The following is a 22,113-nucleotide window of genomic DNA, read 5'->3' as shown; positions in this document are numbered from 1 at the left end:
ATTTGCTCATAGTGTTCAGGTTCTAACTTTTAAGGTGCTATAGAGAAATGAGAGAGAGGATTTCACTGTATCATCTAAAAATATGACTGTTTTGATCTTAAGTTATACTTTCTATTTTCTAAGACCTGCCTCTTAATGAGGCACATTTTGGCATTTCTGCAAATGCTGCTACGTAAAAGTAGAAATAAGGAAAAGCTGTCACATTCATATCTTTCATAGAAAAATATATATTCCCTGAATTAGTCATATCAAGTGGTCATCATTCAGTATGAATTCCAGTATTACAAACAAAATAAGACATTAATGGACTTTCTCTAATTGCCTATTTCCAACACTCTACTTCAGAACTCAATAATCAACATCCCCATCCTTGAATCCCCTGGTCCTTCTAGTTAGTTTAAATTGGTTTTGACCTTTGGGATGTGAATTATAAGGACTGAATCTGGAGAAAAGTTTTTGCTTCACTCAAAAGTCAAAAAGGCTCACTACACTCCCTTTGAAAATAAGCCTAATTTTTTTTCCTTCTGATTTCAGTAATGACACCATAGTCATGATAGTAAATTTTTATACTCTAATGGAGAACCCTTAAAATTAGCATCAGGTTGAGACTTTGACATTTTTTCAGTCCTTGGCATTTTTCCTACATACCCTGTACACTTCCCATTATTTTCTTCCTCTAAGGAATCAAGAGATTTCTTCAAGGCCCTTGCTTTCTGGAAAGAAATAGTCATCTTATAGCAAGCCATGTGTCCTTTCTTTCCACCTCTCCAACTACAGGCTCCACAATCTATTTCCTCCTCAGAATTCCCTGTAGTGCTGTCTGTACAAGAGCTGACGGGGAGGAAGCCTTCCTCCTACTTTAACCCACTGGATTATGGCTTTTAGAAAATTCCTTGAAAGATGCCAATAAGGAATTGACTTTAGAGCTAGGAGCAGAATGCAACTGCCAGTTTACTTGTGGCCCAATTGTTTTCAGACACCACTTCTACATTCTCATAGTCACTATTGTGCTTTTTCTTTCCAGGATCTGAACCGCCTAAAAAAAAGCATTTTGGTATTAATATCTTCTAGCTCTTTTTCACTTTCAGAATTTACAGTTGCATCATCCTCTTTATAAACATTCAGTAATTTTTTCTTAGCCGCAGCAGAAGCATTTCGATGGGGCAGTTTTCTGCTACTCTTCCTAATCCAGACATTTTCTGGTCCTGAAATCGTTTCTTTTAGATTACTCATTATCTTTATTTTATTTGCAGCAACAGTAGCACATCTGCGGGGAACTCTCTCAGGTACCATTTTTGCTTTCAGAGTTTCACTAGGCATTTGCACTGCATCCTTCTCATTATGCATACATGTTCTCATTTTTGTATTGGGTTCTCTGTCTCTAGGAACAGATTCTGAAAAATGAGTGAAAGTTCATGTAAATGCAAAAATCTTGTAACACAAGATTTTACTACTACTTACATTCCTCAATAACACTCATTCCTCAATTTTAAAACATTGCTAAATTAAAAAACGTAAGTGATAATACTAAAGCTTTTTGACATTGATCATATAACCTTACATTTCCTTATCTACAGTCTATAATAACTATCACTTAAAACAGATTTATAAAAATGGGATTAAAAATTCCTTCAGCATCGTAAAACCACTCATCTAAAACCACTTTAAAATCCAAATTTTTAAAATAGAACCATATATGCTTTAAATTTTTGGTATCATTTCTAACCCTCTAACTACTTTAAAATATTTAATAGAAGTTCTGAAATAATTTCTTTAGAAACTAAACATGAAGAAAATGATACCATGACTGATGACACAGCATCAGTTCTGGCTTCAAAAGATCCTTAAGGTTTTAATTCTAAGACCAGTATTTCCTTTATTCCAAAAATTGGTAATTTGTAGACAAAAAGAATGTGTAAGTTGATTTTATATAACTGAAATGTGACATTAATCTTAGATTCATTGCTTCAGATATTTCAACATTTTTATAATTATTAAATCTTTACTGTTATTTAGATATTTTCTGACCTAGCTATGTGCCACACACAGGATTAGGATAAAGATTCTAAAAATAATTATACCCATATACATATAGTTGCTTTAAGGAACTAAAAAATACAGAGTGCTATGAGAATATGTACTGGAAACCTAACCTAGCAGCCTAAGGGATCAAGGCAGGCTTCCCTGGAGGAAGTGTTATTTTAGAGCTAAAAATTGTGAAGGGATTTGCCAGCCAACAGGCAGAACAAAAAGCACTCTGGAGAGGTTCTGTCCTTCATGCAGACTGAGGCAGTTTTCAGAGGGTGGCTTCAGAGCACACTGGAGTTATGCAGAGGAACCACATGATGCCAGACCTACTACTCCATGTTTACCAAACTTAGGAAGAGCTCAAATATTTTTATTTTTGCCAATGTCTCAAAGCCAGATTTTCAAATTGCACAAACAGGTCTAATTAGTACTCTTCTAGAACAGAAATGGCATTTCTTGTATGCATCTGAAGTTCACCAGACCCTGAACTTTAGGTATTACCTGTTGACAAGCTAGTCTTGCAGCCATGGAGAGCCAAATTATCTACAACTGCCTTGGTACACAATAGTTGATAAGACAGTGTTAAGATTCCACCTGAAGTTTCCAGGCATTTTTCAGTCAATAAAGACAGGCTGTAGATCACTAAAATAACCACAAGTGATGTCTTGCATCCACATTAGACTTCTGAGGACGCCACCATATTCTTTTCTTTACTGCTAAGTATTAGAAAATATGGGCTTTTTTTGGTCAGGCACTATCAAGAACAGTTATTCTGTAGCAATGAACTACCAAGTACCAGCCTTAGTTTTTTTTTTTACAGAGACATTTACCCTTCTGTTACCAAGCTGATGAAAGGGCAAATGAGTACAGGTAAAAACTATTTCTGTGGACATGTTCATGTAGCCTGAATTACAAGGAAGTCCTCTACCATCACCATGAAAGCCCTTCAGATTTCCCCTTAAGTCTGTGAAATTGAGCTTTCTCTAAGTTCAAGAAGAGCTCTCCCCACAATAGGTTAGGAAATACTACACTCAGAGCAACTCCACAACACACCCATCAGTCCTTTTTGCCAGTTTACTTATGTGATTCACTTGCTTTTGCAGTGAAATTCTAAGGACACCATGTTTTGTTCAATGTACGTCACCAGGCATTGTAAATGGCATTTTAGTAGGCTAAGATGATCATCATAACATTACTCTCTTGCAGTATGCCCTTCTCACCTCCTTTGGGTGGGCTCTGTGGAAAGAGAAGTGGCTTAAAGTATAGTGTCTACCACTTCAAAGGCTTTTTTTCTTAGGAATTTAAAAATCATGAACTAGTACCTCCAACAAATCAACTCTATATCAAAATAAATCTTTAACATATTAAATCAATGTTAGGCAAATGCTAGAATATAAATTAATATATTACAAAAGGTAAATGAAACAATTTTAAATATATAACAAAGGTGAAATTTGTAATTCATTATACGATGAAAATAAACTATTATCTACTATCTGCACCATTTGCATGTTGAAAAAACATTAGACAACCAGTTTATCCGCAACAACATATCCCATCCAGTTGACTCATATAAATAAAATCCTATTTCAACTAAACATTTGTAACAAAATGATTTAAGTTGAGGCAGTTACGGAAGTACCTATACTGACAATCTAGTAATACTAGCTCCAAGACATATCGTTTATTTGTAATCTAGAATAAAGGAAAAGATTCTGCAGAAAAAAACTAAAAATAGGTTTTTAAAAATATTTTTTAAAGGAAATTTGAACTTCAAATAAAGAACTATGCCCAGACGGAGAATCTGAAAATTATTTTGTATACAGTGATAAAGGTGATAAAGCTGTATCTCTTAAGTCTTATGCAATATTAATAAAACAGGAATTTCATAGAATCATGAAGATAAGAACTGAGGAAGACAGAAGAGTGACTGTGGGGAATTAAAAAAAATACATACTTTTAAGTCAGTGTTAATTTTATTACTGAAAATTGGGTAAATTATAAAGTGCTTTATTCTCCTTGAGAAAACTACAAACAGTTTTTAGAAATATATACAGGATAATTCAGAGAAGGCAAATGTGTTAGGGTACAAGCTTAAGAACTTTGGAGAATGCTGCTCTAACAATACATTTGTGACAGTGTCATTTAATACTAAGTAGTCAGTACAAACCCACAAATCCTACTTTCCCAATGGTCTTGTGTTAGTCACATGTGTTGGGAAAGTCACTGAATGCTTGTGGCACTGTTGCTTTCCTGTAAATGATTCCTAATTGGGAATGGCAAAAACTTATCAGTAGTGTAAGAATTTCCATCTGTAGTAGCACTCCATGACAGTTTACCTGAATGACCACTTTCAATTATAACTCAGGTATCTTTGTGTGTTCTAAAATGGTCTGTGGTGAATAGAAACTTGGATATAGACAGTTATATGATTCAAAACATTAATCTCTAATTTCTACATTTTAAGGATTACTTATATTCCAGTTATGGTATTTCATTATACAAAACCGTCTTCCTAAGTCCAGAAACTTCACATCATTACTATAGAAGCATTAAAATTTTTAAATCTGATCTGTATTTTTTAAATTGGAGCATTTAAAGCAAATCTGAGAATGAGAAAATAATGTCTAAAAATGAAAATGTACTACTGTTTCATACTCTTTTGAAGTCTTGACATTATTGGTTGCTGTGGTTGATGGATAACTCAAATCCACATAGTGGGTAAACCTTTTAGTTGTAAATTATAACCTCCCTTGAGCAAGCCTTTTATCAGAACTGGTTCAGAGATATATGCTCTCTTCTTTGTCTGCCCTTCATTGAAGGGCAGTGAAACGATCCCAAAACTCAGAAAGCAAATAGCATTTATCAATGATAGTCATTCTCCTAAAACAAATTCCCAAAAGAATCCCATAAACTGAAGTATCTTTAGAGAACGACCATAGAAAAAAATGGTTTCTGTAACTTAGCAGGTTTTTAAGTACTTTTCTGTTTCTAGGGGAAGCTGTTAACATTATAGTCTTAACTTCTATGGCATTATCAAGTGAAGAAACTGTCAGAAATAATTCAGTAAACTAGCATTGTTCTTCACTTTTTAGGGTTCAATTTACATGATGGGCACCACACAACCTGCAAATTTTTTGTTTTGGAACTATAGCTAATCTAGCTCAGCACAATACAGTTTTCTCTCATCCCTAGAAAATAATTGGTAAGTCATTCCTACAATTCTCAAAGATTTGTGATGGCTATTACCAATTATTCTATAAAAATCTAGTAAAAACTTTATGAAGTATGAATTCAAGTACCTACGCTTACCTGCTTAGTTAACTTTTTATAAGAGAGATCTCAAGAGCTTTTCACACTAAATGTAGGCAGCATAGAGTAATAGAAGTAGGTTTTCAATCTACCTTACTAATGAAAAGAAGCAGGGTCACAGACCATCTAGTGACAAACCCCTTTTTTCAAGCAACCTCACTTCAGTCCCCCCCCCAGCTCATATTTACACCTTGCATCCCTGTGTTCTACCTGCACAAGAAGAAGAAATTACCAGTGGGGAACTACTTAGGACAAGAGATAAATATGAGTTGAAAAGGAAATTGACAGCATAATGCAGACCTTATGGAATTAACCAGCTAGAATGTATTTGGCTTGGAGTGATTTTTTTTAAGCCTTTTGCTAGTTAAGATGACAATGCTAAATTTTTTATGTTCTACCATTTTAGTTAGTAATTGACTAAAACAGGTTCCTAGATGAATGAGTTAATTTAGAACATTAAAGATCTTATGTTCGAGTGGAAAATTAAAGATATGCTTTTTTGACAGGCTTCTATAATGACATGGTTGGAATTTTATAGGTGAACTGAATGTGTAGGTACAATCCAAGGACTGATCCACACTCAGAAATTTAACTTCAATATATTAAAAATTAGAGAGTCTTTTAACTTTTAACCACTGTTCAAAAAAGGTAATTTCTAAATTATTTACCTTGTGGAATAAAGGCTAGGGCTGCTCTTGTCCATACATTCTCTACTGATCATCTCATTTCAATTAGTTTAGTTAGATTACTTCTTTCCTTTCACAGTCCAAATTTCCATTTAAGAGTTTTAGTAAATGATAAAACTTACCTTAAAATTGACTTAAGAACTAAAATGTGACCAGAAAATATACCGTAGCATGGATAATTCAATGAAACTATCCATTTTGCCATACTTAAGAAACAGATGTATCATTATTTACATGCTGCCTGCAGATTTGTAGGATCCAAATGTTATGACTCTCTCCCACTCCATCAAATCTAGAAAACCAAACCTTGAACACACACCAATTAAGAATCTTGATATTTTTCTACCAATTAACAATAGGTATCAGCTTGACAGATTATTAAAAAGACTGGTAAAAATCTCTTGAGTATCACCATGTATCCTCAGGCAACATTTGTAATTAAAGAGCTTTATAAACTTTCTTAAAATATAAGAAAACACAGCCCTCAGCATGACATGCTTTACTCTTTACTCCTTTCTATTCACCATTTGAAATATTAAGTAGGATTAACATTTACTAATCTATTTGGCTTCTAAATTCTTTCCAAAATGCTCCATTTTCTCCCTAGCTTTGACAAATTTATTTGGTTTGGTCCTTATGTTCCCAAATACTAGGATAAGAGAGAAGACTCAAACTGGTAAGTTGCAAATTTCCTAGGGTTTCTGCTTTAGGTATTCCCCAATGTCCACAGAAGTTCAGAGGTATAACTTCAAAAATAATTAACATGTGAAAAGCTCCTCTATGCTTTGTTTCACTCCATCATACTAGAATAACTGAACTATTATTTCCATACAATGTAAGAAAACTACAGTATTTGGTGATAACTACAAAATACCTGATATAGTAAATATTTTGACTAACATATTGTTGAAAAGAATGGAGCTGGTTATTTCAGCTATAAAAGGGCAAAGCAAAAAGACCTTTTTCTAGCCACTTAAATGTTATTGAAAATTCAATAAATCAGACTATAAAGGAAAACAGAAAAAATACTGTATGCACCTTTAACAATGTTCTTGCAGTCTACTGATATACAAACCTCTAGGTTTTTTTTTCCGTTGGCGCAATGAAATTCAACTTACACTGATAGAAGAGATTAAAATCCTTCCAATGTGGTTTTTAATACCACACACTGAGGTTAATAAATTGTGTTCTGATTATTCTAAAGAGAAAATGTCTAGGAGAGAGACAGGAAATGTAGTGTGTACACAGTGTTAGAATTTTCACTGAAGAAGTCAATGAGTGCATAGGGCTTAGTGATGCATCTTAATTTATGGACAGTAATACCATCAGATGGTGTTTTTATTGGTTTGTTTTATATCCCCTTTTTCAATTTGCACTTTTAGGTTTTGAAGTGCCTTTTCTTAAGACATAAGTCCCTTTCCTCCATTTTTTTATAAAACCAATTCCTTTTTAGGTACAACTTTCTAATGTTTGGAAGAATCTTTCTATTATAACTTGGAAGTTGTGAATAACTGCTATATCATTCTTTCCAAGAATCACTAGATTGAGAAATGACTTAATCTGAGATTTTCCACTTAAAAAAAAAAAAAGCAGGAAGGGGTGACAATGACCACCCTAGGAATTATCTGAATATGGGATAAACTTTTCCTTTTATTCATAAGTTATTTCACATTGTCAGTATACCCTTTTTAAGTAAGTAGGACATGAAAAAAGTGCTTTTTAAATCTCATCTTTTAAATGTTGAAATTTTTTTCTGTAATATGCTTGGTATTAGTATTATAAAATTAGTCTTTCAAAGGAAGCAAAAATCAAATCTGAATACTTCAAAACATTTTCTTGAAAATCATAAATGAATAAATTCATAGGATTCTGGACATACACAACCACAGGAAACAAAAAAGTAGAATTTTTTTTTTCATATACACCATTAAGTTGAACTTCAAGCGCAATGGAAAGCTATAGCACTGATTTCCGGATCAGTTCACATTCAATTTATAACCCTTTGTCTTTCTCTCAAGAAAAATACAAACTGATCCTAAACATTAAAGTACACCTGTGCATTAAATCCCTGTGTATTTCGCATAAAAGAGAAAGAAAGTCAAACATGTTCTAGTGCTCAATGTAAACATTGTTAACTATTAATGATTTATTAATTTTCCTTAAAGGTACTTAGGAGTGTGTCACATATTCAAAGTTAACCTTAGGAATAGCACCATAACCAAAAAAACCCATAAAAATTATTTTCTCCATAATCCCTTAGTTTTATTTCAGAACTTGAGAAGCTAACATTGTCAGTCATGCTTTTAAAGTCACCAGGTCCATTCTTGCTTCTTCTGATGAAACCAAATCTGATTAAACCAAAATACTGCTTCTATACACAAGGGTCTAACCATTTTAGATTAAAAGAAAAATTAGTAATTGGTTGATCAATCAATGACCAGTTAATTCATTCCAAAGAATGAGAACAGTTCCATTAATGAAGCCTAAACTGTCAAAGTATCAGTTTGCCAAAAGAATTTAGGTACTTATTGAACATATTCCATATTTATTTATGGATTTTTTTGGTACCTTTTTGCAGATGATGGTAAACATGGAGTTAATAACCCTGAGAACAGATTATAAAACAAAGAAGCTGAAGAAGAGTTTAAATAAATTAATGTATCTAACATCTGTCACCAGTTCTTAAAATTAGGGAAGTAAAAGGCATCCTATTAATTTTTTCAGGTCCATAGTAGAGGACATTTATCATAAATCAGTCTGTCTACTATACACTTAACACAAGCTTTGAGAAGAAAAGCATCATAGTTCTGAAGTGGTGATGTCTCTCCAAGCCATCACATAAGAGATAGGTAACCCACCTATCTCAATTGGTAATGTCCAAAACATCCTTCCCCCTACATCAGAGTAGAAAGAAAAAGTACCTCCTACCATGTCGAATGGAATAGATAACTAAAAAGTAGGAACACGTAAGAACACACCCTAACAGTGATACCAGAGTCTGATGCTTTTCCTTATCTGCCACCTCAAAGATTCACAGGAGAAAAGGGTTAATTTTGTCTGAAACCAAACACAATAAGGGCCAATAAATAACTTAAAGGCAGGAGTACTGTAATATACCCCTTACCTACTAAATATGTAAACCATTTGAATCAAGTCCATCTTCAGGCACAAACAAGCTAGGAATGGCCACTTACACTGGAGTGGCATAACCTATGAAGTATTTGGCTAGAAAGTAAGTATATTATAGTATTTGATGTGATAAAGTTTCACTTTGAATGGATCCCAAAATTATTTTCCCACAAAACATGACAGTTTCTTATATTTAGACTAGAGGTCACTTAAAGATACACTTAGTTGCCCCAGCAAAGAATGCTTAGGATTGCACATGGCAGCAGTAAACTAAAACAAAGAGATGGAGAATGACATTTAACTATTTTCCTATATAGGTAAGATTTGCAATTGCACTCTTTTAACAAAACTCAACTCTACAGTTTCAATACAGATGGGGAAATCTACATATTAACTTAAATATTCTTTTAGCCCTCACTCAAAGAACACACTTTCCCTAAATCTAAGGCACACAAACTCCTCTATTTCACAGAGTAAAATTAAGGAAGGGCAAGATTTTGGTTAAATCCCTTATAATGGAAACCAGGAGATCTTGGACAGAAGAAAAATTATATGGCATTTTGTTAGTGCACAGTTTAAGAGAGAATGCTATAACTATGCTCTCGCCTTAGAGGTTTAAAATATGCACTCAAAACATTAAAAATAATTTACCAGAACTTTATAAATTCAAGTTTATAAAATAAAATCATGTTTTCCTTAGAAAGAAAAAGAGAAAGACCCAACAGCATCTGGAAAGAAAACTGGAAACCATTTCAATGAAAATGACCAAATCTGGTATAATGCATTCTACTCAAGTAGCCAGGGAAAGGGGAACAAAGTGGTAGGTACCTTGCCTACTGATCATGGTTACACCTTCCTTGATTATAATGTCAGTATGCACATAATATTTATGAAGAATCTGTAAACATAGGGTGTTGTGAAATTGTTATACTACTATAGGACAGGGGTTAGAAACTACCACCTCTTGACAAATTCAGAAAATAACTGCATGACACTTGCTACCATGAAAGTAATGCTCATTGGTTTTGCTAACCAGGATATCTAGTGTTTTAACATATTTCAAACTCTCACCATATGTAGTCAAATACTGTCAAAATAGGTCTGCCCCCAAAATGAAGCATATTTTGGCACCTGTGCTGAATGCTGCTTCAAAGACCAGCAAGTGCAAATAAAAATAACAGTCATGATTTAGTCACATTCATAACTTTTCATAGAAAAATATAAATATATTCCCTGAATTGTAAGACAAAAAAATAATTTGAACAGCCAGCTTTCACCATAAATTCCAGTCCATTTCCTTTCAAATGAACTGGCTTTCCCTCAAGGTCATAAGGTGCAATCATTGAAATCTAACACATTTTCTAAGCTTCTATCATCATCACCATCATGGTATCTCACAGTCCTTCTACCCTGATTTCTTGTTTTTATTTTTGAACGTCGAAGAACTCTTTTAGACTTTGCATAGTCCAAATCCTCCCAGTCATTATCATCCACACTTAACCTAGGACGTTTGCTTTGTCTTTGACGTCTCACAGTTTTAGATATGTTAGCTGTAAAAGTTTTACCTTTTCTAACTACTTTTGCTTTTCCTTTCGTTTTTCTCCTTTTGGCTTTTGTATTATCAGTACAGTCAATATCTGATTCAGTAACAGATCCCAAATCTGATAATTTGGGACTAGTGTCAGGTCCAAACTTTGAACACCCGGTTGTTTCAGAAATTTTCACATTTTCCAATTCAGGATGCAGTCTCTTCCTTTTTATTTCCGTTTCTGCTGCTTCCTGGGAATCATGAATCACTTTTGTCTTACTGAAAGGAGCCTTTCCATAGGTCCTGAGTCTTCTGCCATTCCACCTACGTAGCCCGTAATTCAGCTCCTCTTCAAAGTTATTCTCTACGGTAGCTTTTTGTGTCAAAGTTGACTCAGAAGAAAATTTTCTACCAATCTCCCTCCCTGGAATATGGCTTTTTGAATCTTCCTCTGAAGACTCAATAGAGGAATTTTTCGTTTTAGATGGTACATTTGTTTTGTGACTATTGGTATGCCTTTGCTTGTGTTCTGAATTCAATACACCTTCAGAGTCTGAGTCTCCATGTAAAGACTGACTAATATTTTTTGTACTACTTTCTGAGTCACGTTCAACTGCCTTACCTTCACAGGCATACTCCTCATTTGGCACTTCACAGTTTACATCTCCCTCACAATCACTTAGTATCTTTTTAGCTGTGGTAGAAGCAAAACGAATGGTTTTTTTCCTTCTGTTTTTGCTTCTAGTGCACACGTTTTCTAAACTGACATTTTCTACATCACTCATAAGCTTCATCTTATTGGCAGCTACAGTTGCACATCTTCGAGTAATCCTTAGGAGACCTGTTTTAGCTTTTGATGATTTCTTTACCACCTTTGAATTGCTGTCTGAGTCACTGGAACAGACTCTTTTCCTGGGAACTCTTCTGTTTTGTCCATTGTCTTGTGAAGTAGAATCTAAAAATTAAGAGTAGTCTTCTTTTAATCTTTAATAAAAGAGTGAATCTAAAGGAATTAAAAATGTTCAACATTTGAAACAACTTAAAACCAGAATTCTTACTAACTTGGAGGAGGTGTGGCAGTGAATGGGATAGTCCACATCTCTTAATACAGTCATGTGTTGCTTAACGAGATCCATTCTGAGAAATGCGTCATTAGGTGAATTCATCTTATGCAAGCATCACAGAGTGTACTTATGCAAACTTAGGTGGTATAACCTACTACATACACCAAGGCTATATGCTATAACCTATTACTCCTAGCCTACAAACCTGTACAGCATGTAACTATACTGAATACTGTAGGCAACTGTGACACAATGGTATTTGTGTATCCAAACATATCTAAACACAGAAAAGGTAATGGACTGCACTATGACCTTATGACAGCTACATCCCTAGGCAACAGGAATTTTTCAGCTCTATTATAATCTTTTCGGACTGCCACTGTTATGCACCACATGACTGTACTTTAAAGTAGTGACTTTTTCAATCTTAGCACCATTCACAAGAACACCACATTCCCATCATTAACATCCCATGCCCTTGACACTTATTCACATTGACATAGATAGACTAAACTCTGTTTACCACTGCACTAACATGCAAAGTAGTAACTTAACAGTTAGCCTCCTTAAAACTGTCCCTAACTCCACGGGTCCAGTCACAAGATTACTTTTAATTTTAGCTTTAGCTGCCTTCTGCTCTTTATAGGCTTTGTGGTTTTGTTTTGTTTTGTTTTGTTTTTTGAGATAGAGTCTCACTCTGTCACCTGGGCTAGAGTGCCTGGTGTCAGCCTAGCTCACAGCAACCTCAAACTCCTGGGCTCAAGCGATCCTCCTGCCTCAGCCTCCCGAGTAGCTGGGACTAAAGGCATGCACCACCATGCTCGGCTAATTTTTTTCTATTTTTAGTTGCCCGGATAATTTTTTCTATTTTTAGTAGAGATTGGGTCTCGCTCTTGCTCAGGCTGGTCTCAAACTCCTGACCTCAAGTGATCCTCCCACCTCGGCCTCCCAGGGTGCTAGGATTACAGGCGGAAGCCACCACGCCTGGCTGCTCTTTGGCATTTTTTGTCAATCCCTATTTACCAGGAGTACAGTCTTAATTCAACAAATTATTTCACCACTCTATGCTCCAGTTATTATGTACGAAATGGATAATGATAATAGTACCTAACTCAGAAAAGATGTGAAAACTAAACTGGTTAATAATGTAAAGCATTTTAAAAAACGTCCTGATAAACGGAAAAGCTCAGTAACAGTTCTGTTAGCTGCTGTTGTTTATATTACTTACCACATTCCTTTTAACCAGTCCTACCCTTTCTTTCCTCTTTTCAAGCTGTCAACACCACGTGCTGACATAAATGTGCTTGTCTCACTTTTCTCAAGCCCATATCCAATACAATATCCCCATTACCAATACAAGAACAGAAATCTTTAATGGAAACCATTATTAAGCCCAAGATTGCCTGTTAGGTCAATAAAACTAAAGTGCACTCAATGAACAGTTATGCATGCACATAAAAATATAAGGGATGAACAGAAAAAGCAAAATAGAGAATACAGAGTGGAGAGAAACAGCTACCAAAGATAAGTTTAAAGGGAATAAAACAATCGATGTATGAAATAGGGGAAAAAAAGGACAGTGAGATTAAATCAGTGAACCAAGGTAAATGTTTTAAATTACCTTTCATAGAATTATTTGGTTTTTCTTTTGTTTTGCCATCATCTGAATCTAAATCAGTCTCAGATACATGATCTGAGAAACACTGGGACACAGCAATAGGGTCACACTTCAGATTTCTTAAAATTGGGATCATTTCCATTTTATGAGATCTACCATCTTCTCTATCTTGTTCTTCGGATTCAGAGTCTTCTGAATCACTCAAGATCTTTGCTTTTTTAAAGAAATTGGCATTCTTGTGAAATGTATTGTATTTCCTACCACCACATTTTCCTGGTTCAGAATCCACTTCCTCTGAGATGCTCTCTGCCTTAAGTTTCTGCCCAGACGTTGATGGGCCGGCAGTTCTGTTATGTCCATTATCTGAATCGTGACTTTTAGAGTCTTCTTCAGAAGACTCTATTTTAAGAAATTTTGTTTTAGAAGTTGCTGGAGCATGGGACTTATAACCATTAGCATGCCAGTTTTTCCGGGCTACCCGCAAATCACTTTCTGATTCTGAATCTCCATTTTCAGATTCACTGACAATATTCTGGGTAGCAGGAGAATTGGACACTGGCAATGGTTGATTTTGATCTTTTAGTTCCTCTTCTTCAATTTCTGACTTTAAACTCTGATCATCTTCAGAATTATGTAATAACTTCTTTCTAGCTACAGCAGAAGCATTACGGTGAGGCAGCTTCCGACCAGAGCAGACACTTTCAGAGCTAGAATTCTCTTCTACATCGCTCATCAGCTTTATCTTACTGGCAGCTGCAGCAGCACACTTCCGTAGGACTTTTCGGTTATTTCCAGCTCTGGCTTTTAAAATTTCACCTGTCTCCAATGAATTGTTATCAGAGTCACTTAAATAGACTCTCTTTCGAGTAGCTTTTCTGCCACATCCATTTTCTAGAGAAACAGGACCTAGAAATAAAGTAACAGTAAGATTTAAAAGGTTTTCCTTATTTCAATGTTTTTTAATGACTATTATTTTAGTGATTTTCCTTACTTTTTAATGCCAACACTGATTTCCTTTCTAAATCTAAAAAGCCTAAAGGACATTAATTATATGTAGATAGCATTAAGTCAATGATACAATCAATGTAAAAAGTACCACTAAGTCTCTTACCAGTTTTTCTTTGAGCAGCTCTAGTTCTGGTCACCCTGAGACTGCTACTTCTGCACAGCCCACTACGTAAGGAGGATTCACGAGCTCTTGAACTCTCTTTGCTTTCCTCTGAACTATCTGAAGCTGAAGATGATGGAGAGGTAGCTAAGGAATCTTCCATTTCACTTTCTAAGAAAAAAATGCGTGAACAGTTAATTACATATATTCACCTATGTTTACACACATAAGCAAACAGTTACTTCATAACATTATATTAAAATACTTACAATTTTTGTAAAACTGTTCCACAAAAGCGCTGATAAAATTTTTGGCATTAAAACATACATAGGGCCTGGCATGGTGGCTTATACCTGTAATCCTAGTGCTTAGGGAGGCCAAGGCAAGAGGTTCACTTGAGGCCAGGAGTTCAAAACTAGCCTGGGCAACAAAGTGAGACCCCCACCTTTACAAAAAAAATTTTTTTTTAATTAGTTGGGCCTGGTGGTATACGGCTATAGTCCCAGCTACTCTGGAGGCTGAGGCAGGAGGATCATTTAAGGCTAGGCGTTCAGGGTTACAGCGAGCTATGATCACACTGCTCTACTCTAGTCTGGGTGACAGAGCAAGACTCAAAAAAAAAGGTGGGGAGGTACACAATCAGCATTCCAAAGGAAGTTCCTGTTCATATTTCTAAAAATAAATTATCCTGGACTAGATTCAGAAAACACTGTTCATATATTTTATAAACAAACTTTCATTTAAAAATTTAATTAGCCCTGCTATCTACCTCTTTCTGTGATATCAGACAGGTATTTCATATTGAAAAGACACGATCATTTGAAGTCTCTCATTTCAGAAGACATATTTTTAGGTCTTTCTCTAGTAGCCCTTCCTAACAGCATAGTTGTATTATTCCTCATACATACATTCTGCTCAAGAAAGGTCATTTCTATGTGTTATACACACACATTGGGGGTGGGGGGTGAAAATGATATAAGAAAGTAATATAAATAATAAGGGTGGTTTTCCTTCCTGTTCTACTTCATGATTGCATGCCCCAGTGTTAGCACAAGATGGGAAACCCAAATTTCCTATTCCTTCATCCAGAATCCAGAAATGCCTACCACCAAATGAAAATTTTATCAAATTCATGAGGAACATACTGTTAAAAGACCAAAATTTTTGTCCATAATCAACCCAACTCTATGTTAGAGAACAAAGTGGCTGTGTTAGAAAGATATCAGAAACCAAATTGTGTTTCTTCCTTTGAATTTGTTCTGTTTGCCCACCTTAGCTACTTCTACACTCACTTCCACCACCTATCACACCTTGACTCCTTATTTTCAGACTCTTCCCCTCCCCTGCACATCACTGTTTTAGATTAAATTGATTAATCTTGCTGAGACAGAATCATCATGTGACTCACTAACAAGTGACCCAAAATTAAGTTACCCGAACTCTTCTGCAAGGCTTGACAGTCTCTAAACTGGCTACATTCTGTTTGGTTCTGTTCTTTGTACCATTCCCTAAAATGCAGTCTTTTCATATGCACAAAGTACATCCTTCTTTCCTTCAGTGCTTTTTCTCATAGTTACTACCACGCTTGAAAAGCTTCCCCTTTAGTTACAGTCCCATTTTCAATTCCTCCAGCATTCTCTAATTGAACATTTTATGCTATAAATGCATCCCTTAAGACACTGTATAATTCTAATGTGACACGCATCAGCTTACTTGTCTGACCTTCTCCATGGCATTTTATCACAGCTCACTTCCATTCCAAACTTTTATCTGTGAGTGTATTTTTCAGTATCATCAATACCACTTAATTAATACAAATATAAGGTGTGAAAGACATTAAATTATAATAGTAAATAATATACTACTGTATACTATATTAAAATCACTCACAGCAATAGAGAAGTACAGAAATACCACAGCCTTTTATACAGTGCTAACAAGGGGTCAGCACCAGCTACAGTTATGCTACCAAATGGCAATGGCATGAAGTTTGGAATTCACTAGGTCATCAGCTTTGAACTTACATGATTATCAGTACTTTTATTTTTAATTTAAAGAGATACACAAATGTCAATTTTATACATAAAGTGTGATGAATATATTAATATCACGATTGAAAATTTGAACAATTCAAATGTGGATAAAATGTGGATGTACCATTTGCAGAGCACAGTACTTATCAATCATATTCTAACTCTTCCTGTTTATTACTTTTGTCTCTTCCATTAAATTTTAAGTTCCTTTAGTATCAAGGCCATGCCTTTATTTATGTTTTCATCTAAATCCACACTAACTGGCCATGTTACACATTTGGGTGCTCAACAGCTGAGTAACAATGTTCTACTTCTCACCAGATAATGTAGAACCATTTATTAGAGTTGTAGGTCTACTTCTCATTCTTTCTGAGGATCCTGCTGAATCTGAAGAGTCACCAGAAGTAACACCTGAAGAGATACCGGCACTTGTCTTGCGGGTTGCAGAATAAGCTGCTCTACTTGAAGTAGACTGGCTAGGAGAACCTACCAACTCAGAGACTGCCTTTGTCTGAGATTTTAACCGCTTCTGCTTCATATTTCTGGTCAAAGATATGAACAAAGAAGACAATATTTAATAAAACATAAAGGTAACTTGTTCACAGAGAATGTCTAAACAAAAGTGTATTATTTCTTAATCTGAGAATAATTTTATGATCAAGATATTTAAATATTCACTATTACATTCTAGCATTGAATATTATTATTTCCTTACTCTGTATTTATATAAACACAGTTATATTCAAATTTGAAGTAATGAACAAATGATCCAAATAACAGTTATAGAAACTCATCTGAATACCTTAGGTTCTTAGGATTAAATGCTAAGTGGAACCAACATTTATGTAACACAGGCATTCATTCATACCATGAATTTGAGCCTCAATAGGACCCAACTTTCTCTCTAGTCTTATTTGTATGTCCCTAAAGATAGCATAAGATTAAGAGGAGAAACCAACAAAATCTGAACAGAGAGACGAGGTTAAAAAAGATAATAGAACTAGTTTTTTTTCCAAGACGAGACTGTATACACCTAACCATACCAGTTCCTCATGGCTGGCCTCTGACCCATGGATTATGGGAAAGAAGAGTGAAAGTTTAAGGCAAGTTACAAATCTAGGTAAATTTTTTTGTTGAGATAATACTATTTTCCTTTTTTATTTTATTTTATTTTTTTACTATTTTCCTTTAAAACAAAAAGAAAAGTGGCCTTCTAAGGGGTACCTAGACATTGGAGCTTAAAAATAATTACAATTCTTTAAAGTGTAATTCTTTATATAAAGAAATTTCAAAAATTTTTAAGTGCCATTAATATCAAAGAAGGGCATATAAGTAAATACAAAAAGAAAAATGCGTATTTATACTTGATTTTTAACAGTCAACAAAGTGGTAATATCGTAAGATTAAAAACTTTCCCTTTTTATCCTATGCCCTTCTAAAATGTTATACTTTTCCTTGGTATAAAGAGAAAGGGGCTTTTATCATAATAAAAAAATTGAAAACCTACACAAAACAGACAAACCCAAACTGAGAGTCATTTTAAAAATGAATGACCCACACTCTTCAAAAATGTCAAGAACACAAAGAAATTATTCAAAAAGATATTCCAGATTAAAAGAGACTAAACAGACATAACAGCTAAATGCAATGCACGATCTTAAATTGGATCTCTAAAAAAATTTGCCCTAATGACACTATTGAATCAAGTGTAGAAATATAAATAAGTTATTAGCAAATCACACAAAGCATTTAGGGCCAAAGGGGCATGTTATCAAAAAAATACTTTTTAATGATTCAAGAGAAAAAAACATGTAATAGAGAAAATATTAAAGCAACAATAAAGCAAATATGGCGTAAATGAATAGCTGTTGAATGAATCTAGGTCAAGAGTGTAAAGGAGTTCTTTGAATTTATTCTTGCAACTTTTGGTAATTCTGAAATTATTTCAAAATGAGAAGTTTAAAAAAAAAGATGAGGGAAGACTCACATACTACTTTGTATGTAATGTATGTATTTGAATTACAAGTTGCAAAGCAGCTGAAGAGAACTAAGTAATTTACCTAATGGGTATGTTTTCTGTCTCAATGTGGCTCTGTTATTTCTAAACATTGGGGGGTGGGGAGGGATGAGGAATTCAGCAAATCCTCTCATCCAATAGGCAAAAATAAAACTGGCAAATACAACACTTCAGAACTCTAGAAATTACCCAATGGCATATAACAAATTCTAAAGTGCCTATTCAAGAAAAACTACTGCATTTAGGTAAAAATAGAGTCTAGGGCATATTAAGTTGGGGCTGCTCCCAGTAACTCAGTTAACACACTCCTCTCAATTCCCTGGGCATGACAGTGGTGAGGAGGAGGGGCTGGCCTGATGTGGGAGTGCCAAAGAAAAGCTGCATGTTTCAAGGCATTGCAAACAGTAGTGACTGCTGGCAATCCAACAAAGCCAACAGGACAGCTGTCTAAAGCTGTGACACTGTTGGAGCAAGCAAGAGTTCAGCCAAAATTTAAAAGGGCGATCTAGGGAATGAGACAGCATTAGGAGTCTGAAAAGCTCCATCATTTTCTTGGGGTTTTGGAAGGATGCACACACATTCAAGAAGCCCAGTTATCTACACATCCTGGGCTGACCTTGAGACCCTTATTTCTGATTAAATATATGGAGAAAGTGAAAGCCAAGGTAGATTTCTACTACCCTAACTTTAAAGTTTGCTCCATCAGACACACTGACCCCTAAGCTATGCTCATTGACCCAGCGGAAGACATTTAAGAAGCCAGGCTTAAAAACAAAGTGACATCATAAGATAACTCAAATCTACACTTTTACATCTAGTGGACATTTTCCATTACACAATCAAAATGTTTAAAGACTATACATAGTAATAACTTTACTGTCTACAATAAAAAGCCATTTCTTATACAAAAGACAAATGATACTTTAAATAATCCTTGATAATTACAAACCAATGCAACAGCTCTATATTCACAGAAATGCTTTCAAGCTATAAAAACCTAAGACTAATCTTTCTCAATATACAGTACACTAAAAAGATTAAGAATTTTTAGCATAATAAATCAAAGAACTATCACTTTAAATAATCCTTGATAATTACAAACCAATGCAACAGCTCTATATTCACAGAAATGCTTTCAAGCTATAAAAATCTAAGACTAGTCTTTCTCAATATACAGTACACTAAAAAGATTAAGAATTTTTAGCATAATAAATCATAGAACTATCAAAATATTTTTAAAAAACGGCACACAAAACTTGCCATAAACAATTCACCTGATACTTTTGTTAGCCTGACTAACACCTTTACGATTTTGCCGTTGCCTGAACCTCTGGCTTCTTCGAAGTTTTTCACTGAATTTTTGACCAATTTTAAAATCAGAAGAGATTTTCTTCATTTTTTCTTCAAATAAGGCAGACAATCTCAAGGTCATGCTATAAATCTGCAAAGATATAAAAGCAAAACTAGAATTACAAAACAGCTTTATAAGTATTTAAAAAATAACTTTAGTCACTGAGATTACTTGCAATATGTTATATCACTGCTTGCAGATAATGGCTGTTGCCTATTTTTTCTATTTCCAACTCCTTCCCCTCAATGATATCTGCAAGAAATAGGAAGTATCAAATACACACCTCTCAGATGATAAGAAAGTAATTTTAAATCAAGGAACTCTTTAGGATCTAGAATTCAGCACTTACGTCTATATGGCAGTGTATCTCAATTTTTTTTTCCCATTTTGACATCTATGTACAATCCAAAAATGTCCCTCCCTCCTAAAGTCAGACGGGAAGTTGATTAAGGCTGCTATTTAGGCAGCAAAAGTGCAATGTCTCTTTGGGCCCAGGGAACAAAAGCACTTTTATACCAGTCTCTATCTGCAATGTGACTGCCTTTGATGCCACCACCTAACTGTAAAGATGAATTACAAAGAATGCCTGTATCCAGTAGAAGAAAATATATCCTAGACTTTAATGTATATGAAATATTTGTGTTTTAACAATTTTTATAATTAAATTACATCAAATCTGTGTAAGTACTACTGTAAATAACTTTTGGTACAGCTATGTATTTACAGAAGTACCCTACATTTCTCCACAATCATTCCTGAAAATAAGTGCAAAAGTCTAATAATGTTCACAAGGTATCAGTCTTGTCTATGGCAGTGAATGGGGAAGACACCTAATATCAGAGAACCTGAAAAAAGTATGAGGTATATGACGTTCCCACATGGTTCTCATATATACACACACACAAATATGTGTAATTTGTTATCATACGTAATCTGAAATAATCTGACAGTTATTTCCAAAATATTCTTTCAAACCTGAATACTAGCTTAAGTCACAAGCTTAATCATTAATCACCTTAACAAGATGAATGACTACTTTTTTCAATCATATTAAATTTGAAACCTCTAGTTATCTCATGTATCATTTTCTCATATATTTTCTCAGTTTCCATGTAAAATTCAATAATACATTTTAATGGACAATGCACAAGATTTAACAAATCTGGTGTTAAAACTGACAACCAGCTCCTCAACATGAGACAGGGCATTTATGAAAAACCAAGGCTAATACCATACACAATAGTGGAAGATTTTTCCCCTAAGATTAAGAATGAAACGGGATGGCCACATTCACCACTATTATTCAATACTGTACTTTAAGTTCTAGCCAGAGGAATTAGACAAGACTGGAAAGAAGTAAAACCATCTCTATTCACAGAAGACATATTTTATACAAATAGAAACTCCCAAATAATCCACAAGAAAGTTATTAGAGGTAATAAATGAACTCAGCAAAATCAAAGGGTACAAGATAAACATGCAAATATCAGGTTATGTTTCTATATACCAGCAACAAACAGAGAAGGAAATTTAAAAAGCAATTCTATCTATAACAGCAACTAAAATATTAAAAAAAAAACTGGGAATAAATTTAACCAAGGAGGTGTAAAACTTGTACACTGAAACTACAAAACATTGCTAGAAGAAATTAAAGACCTAAATAAATGTAAAGACAATCCCATGTTCAGATGGGAAGATTAAACATCGTCAAGATGTTAATACTACCCTACCCAAAGCAATCTACACAGTCAATGCAATCCCAACAAAATTCCAACAGTCTTCTCTGCAGAAATGGAAATGCTGATCCTCAAATTCATAATGAACTACAAGGGACTGAGTAGCCAAAACCGAAAAAGAACAAAGCTAGAGGACTCACACTTGCTAGTTTCAAAACTTAAAGATACAGTAAGCCAAACTGTGTTACTGGCACGTAGACATATACACACAAAAAGAGAGAGAGATATAAACATATATACCAATGGAATAGAATTGAGAGTTCAGAAAAAAAACTCATGTAATTTTCAACAAAGGTGCCAAGCTTATTTAATGGAGAAAGAATAGTCTCTTCAAAAGATGGCTGTGAAAGAACTGGACTTCCACATATAAAAGAATAGTTGGGCCCCCTACCTCATCCCACATACAAATACTAACTCAAAATGCATCAACAACTTAAAAACAAGAGCTAAACCATAAAACTCTTAAAACACATGGGATAAATCTTCATGATGTTGGATTTGGC

General features: G+C 34.5%; 1 protein-coding gene across 1 annotated transcript in view; it reads right to left on the bottom strand.

Annotated features, from left to right (window-relative positions):
- Positions 1–252: 252 nt before the first annotated feature.
- BRWD1 (bromodomain and WD repeat domain containing 1) overlaps positions 253–22,113 on the bottom strand; it is a 109,689-nt gene continuing 87,828 nt past the window's right edge. Inside the window, exons 37-42 of the mRNA XM_069474947.1 lie at positions 19,798–19,964; positions 16,825–17,048; positions 14,477–14,644; positions 13,369–14,271; positions 10,721–11,638; positions 253–1,394 (exon numbers count right to left, since the gene is read on the bottom strand). Coding sequence (XP_069331048.1) covers positions 1,003–1,394; positions 10,721–11,638; positions 13,369–14,271; positions 14,477–14,644; positions 16,825–17,048; positions 19,798–19,964 — 2,772 coding nt within the window. The 3' untranslated portion in view covers positions 253–1,002. The remainder of the gene's footprint in view (positions 1,395–10,720; positions 11,639–13,368; positions 14,272–14,476; positions 14,645–16,824; positions 17,049–19,797; positions 19,965–22,113) is intronic.

This window comes from Eulemur rufifrons, chromosome 7 (genome assembly GCF_041146395.1).
Source record: "Eulemur rufifrons isolate Redbay chromosome 7, OSU_ERuf_1, whole genome shotgun sequence".
Classification (NCBI taxonomy): Eukaryota; Metazoa; Chordata; class Mammalia; order Primates; family Lemuridae; genus Eulemur; species Eulemur rufifrons.
The sequence above is the reverse complement of the archived record's forward strand: the minus strand, read 5'-3'. Positions and strand labels throughout refer to the sequence as shown.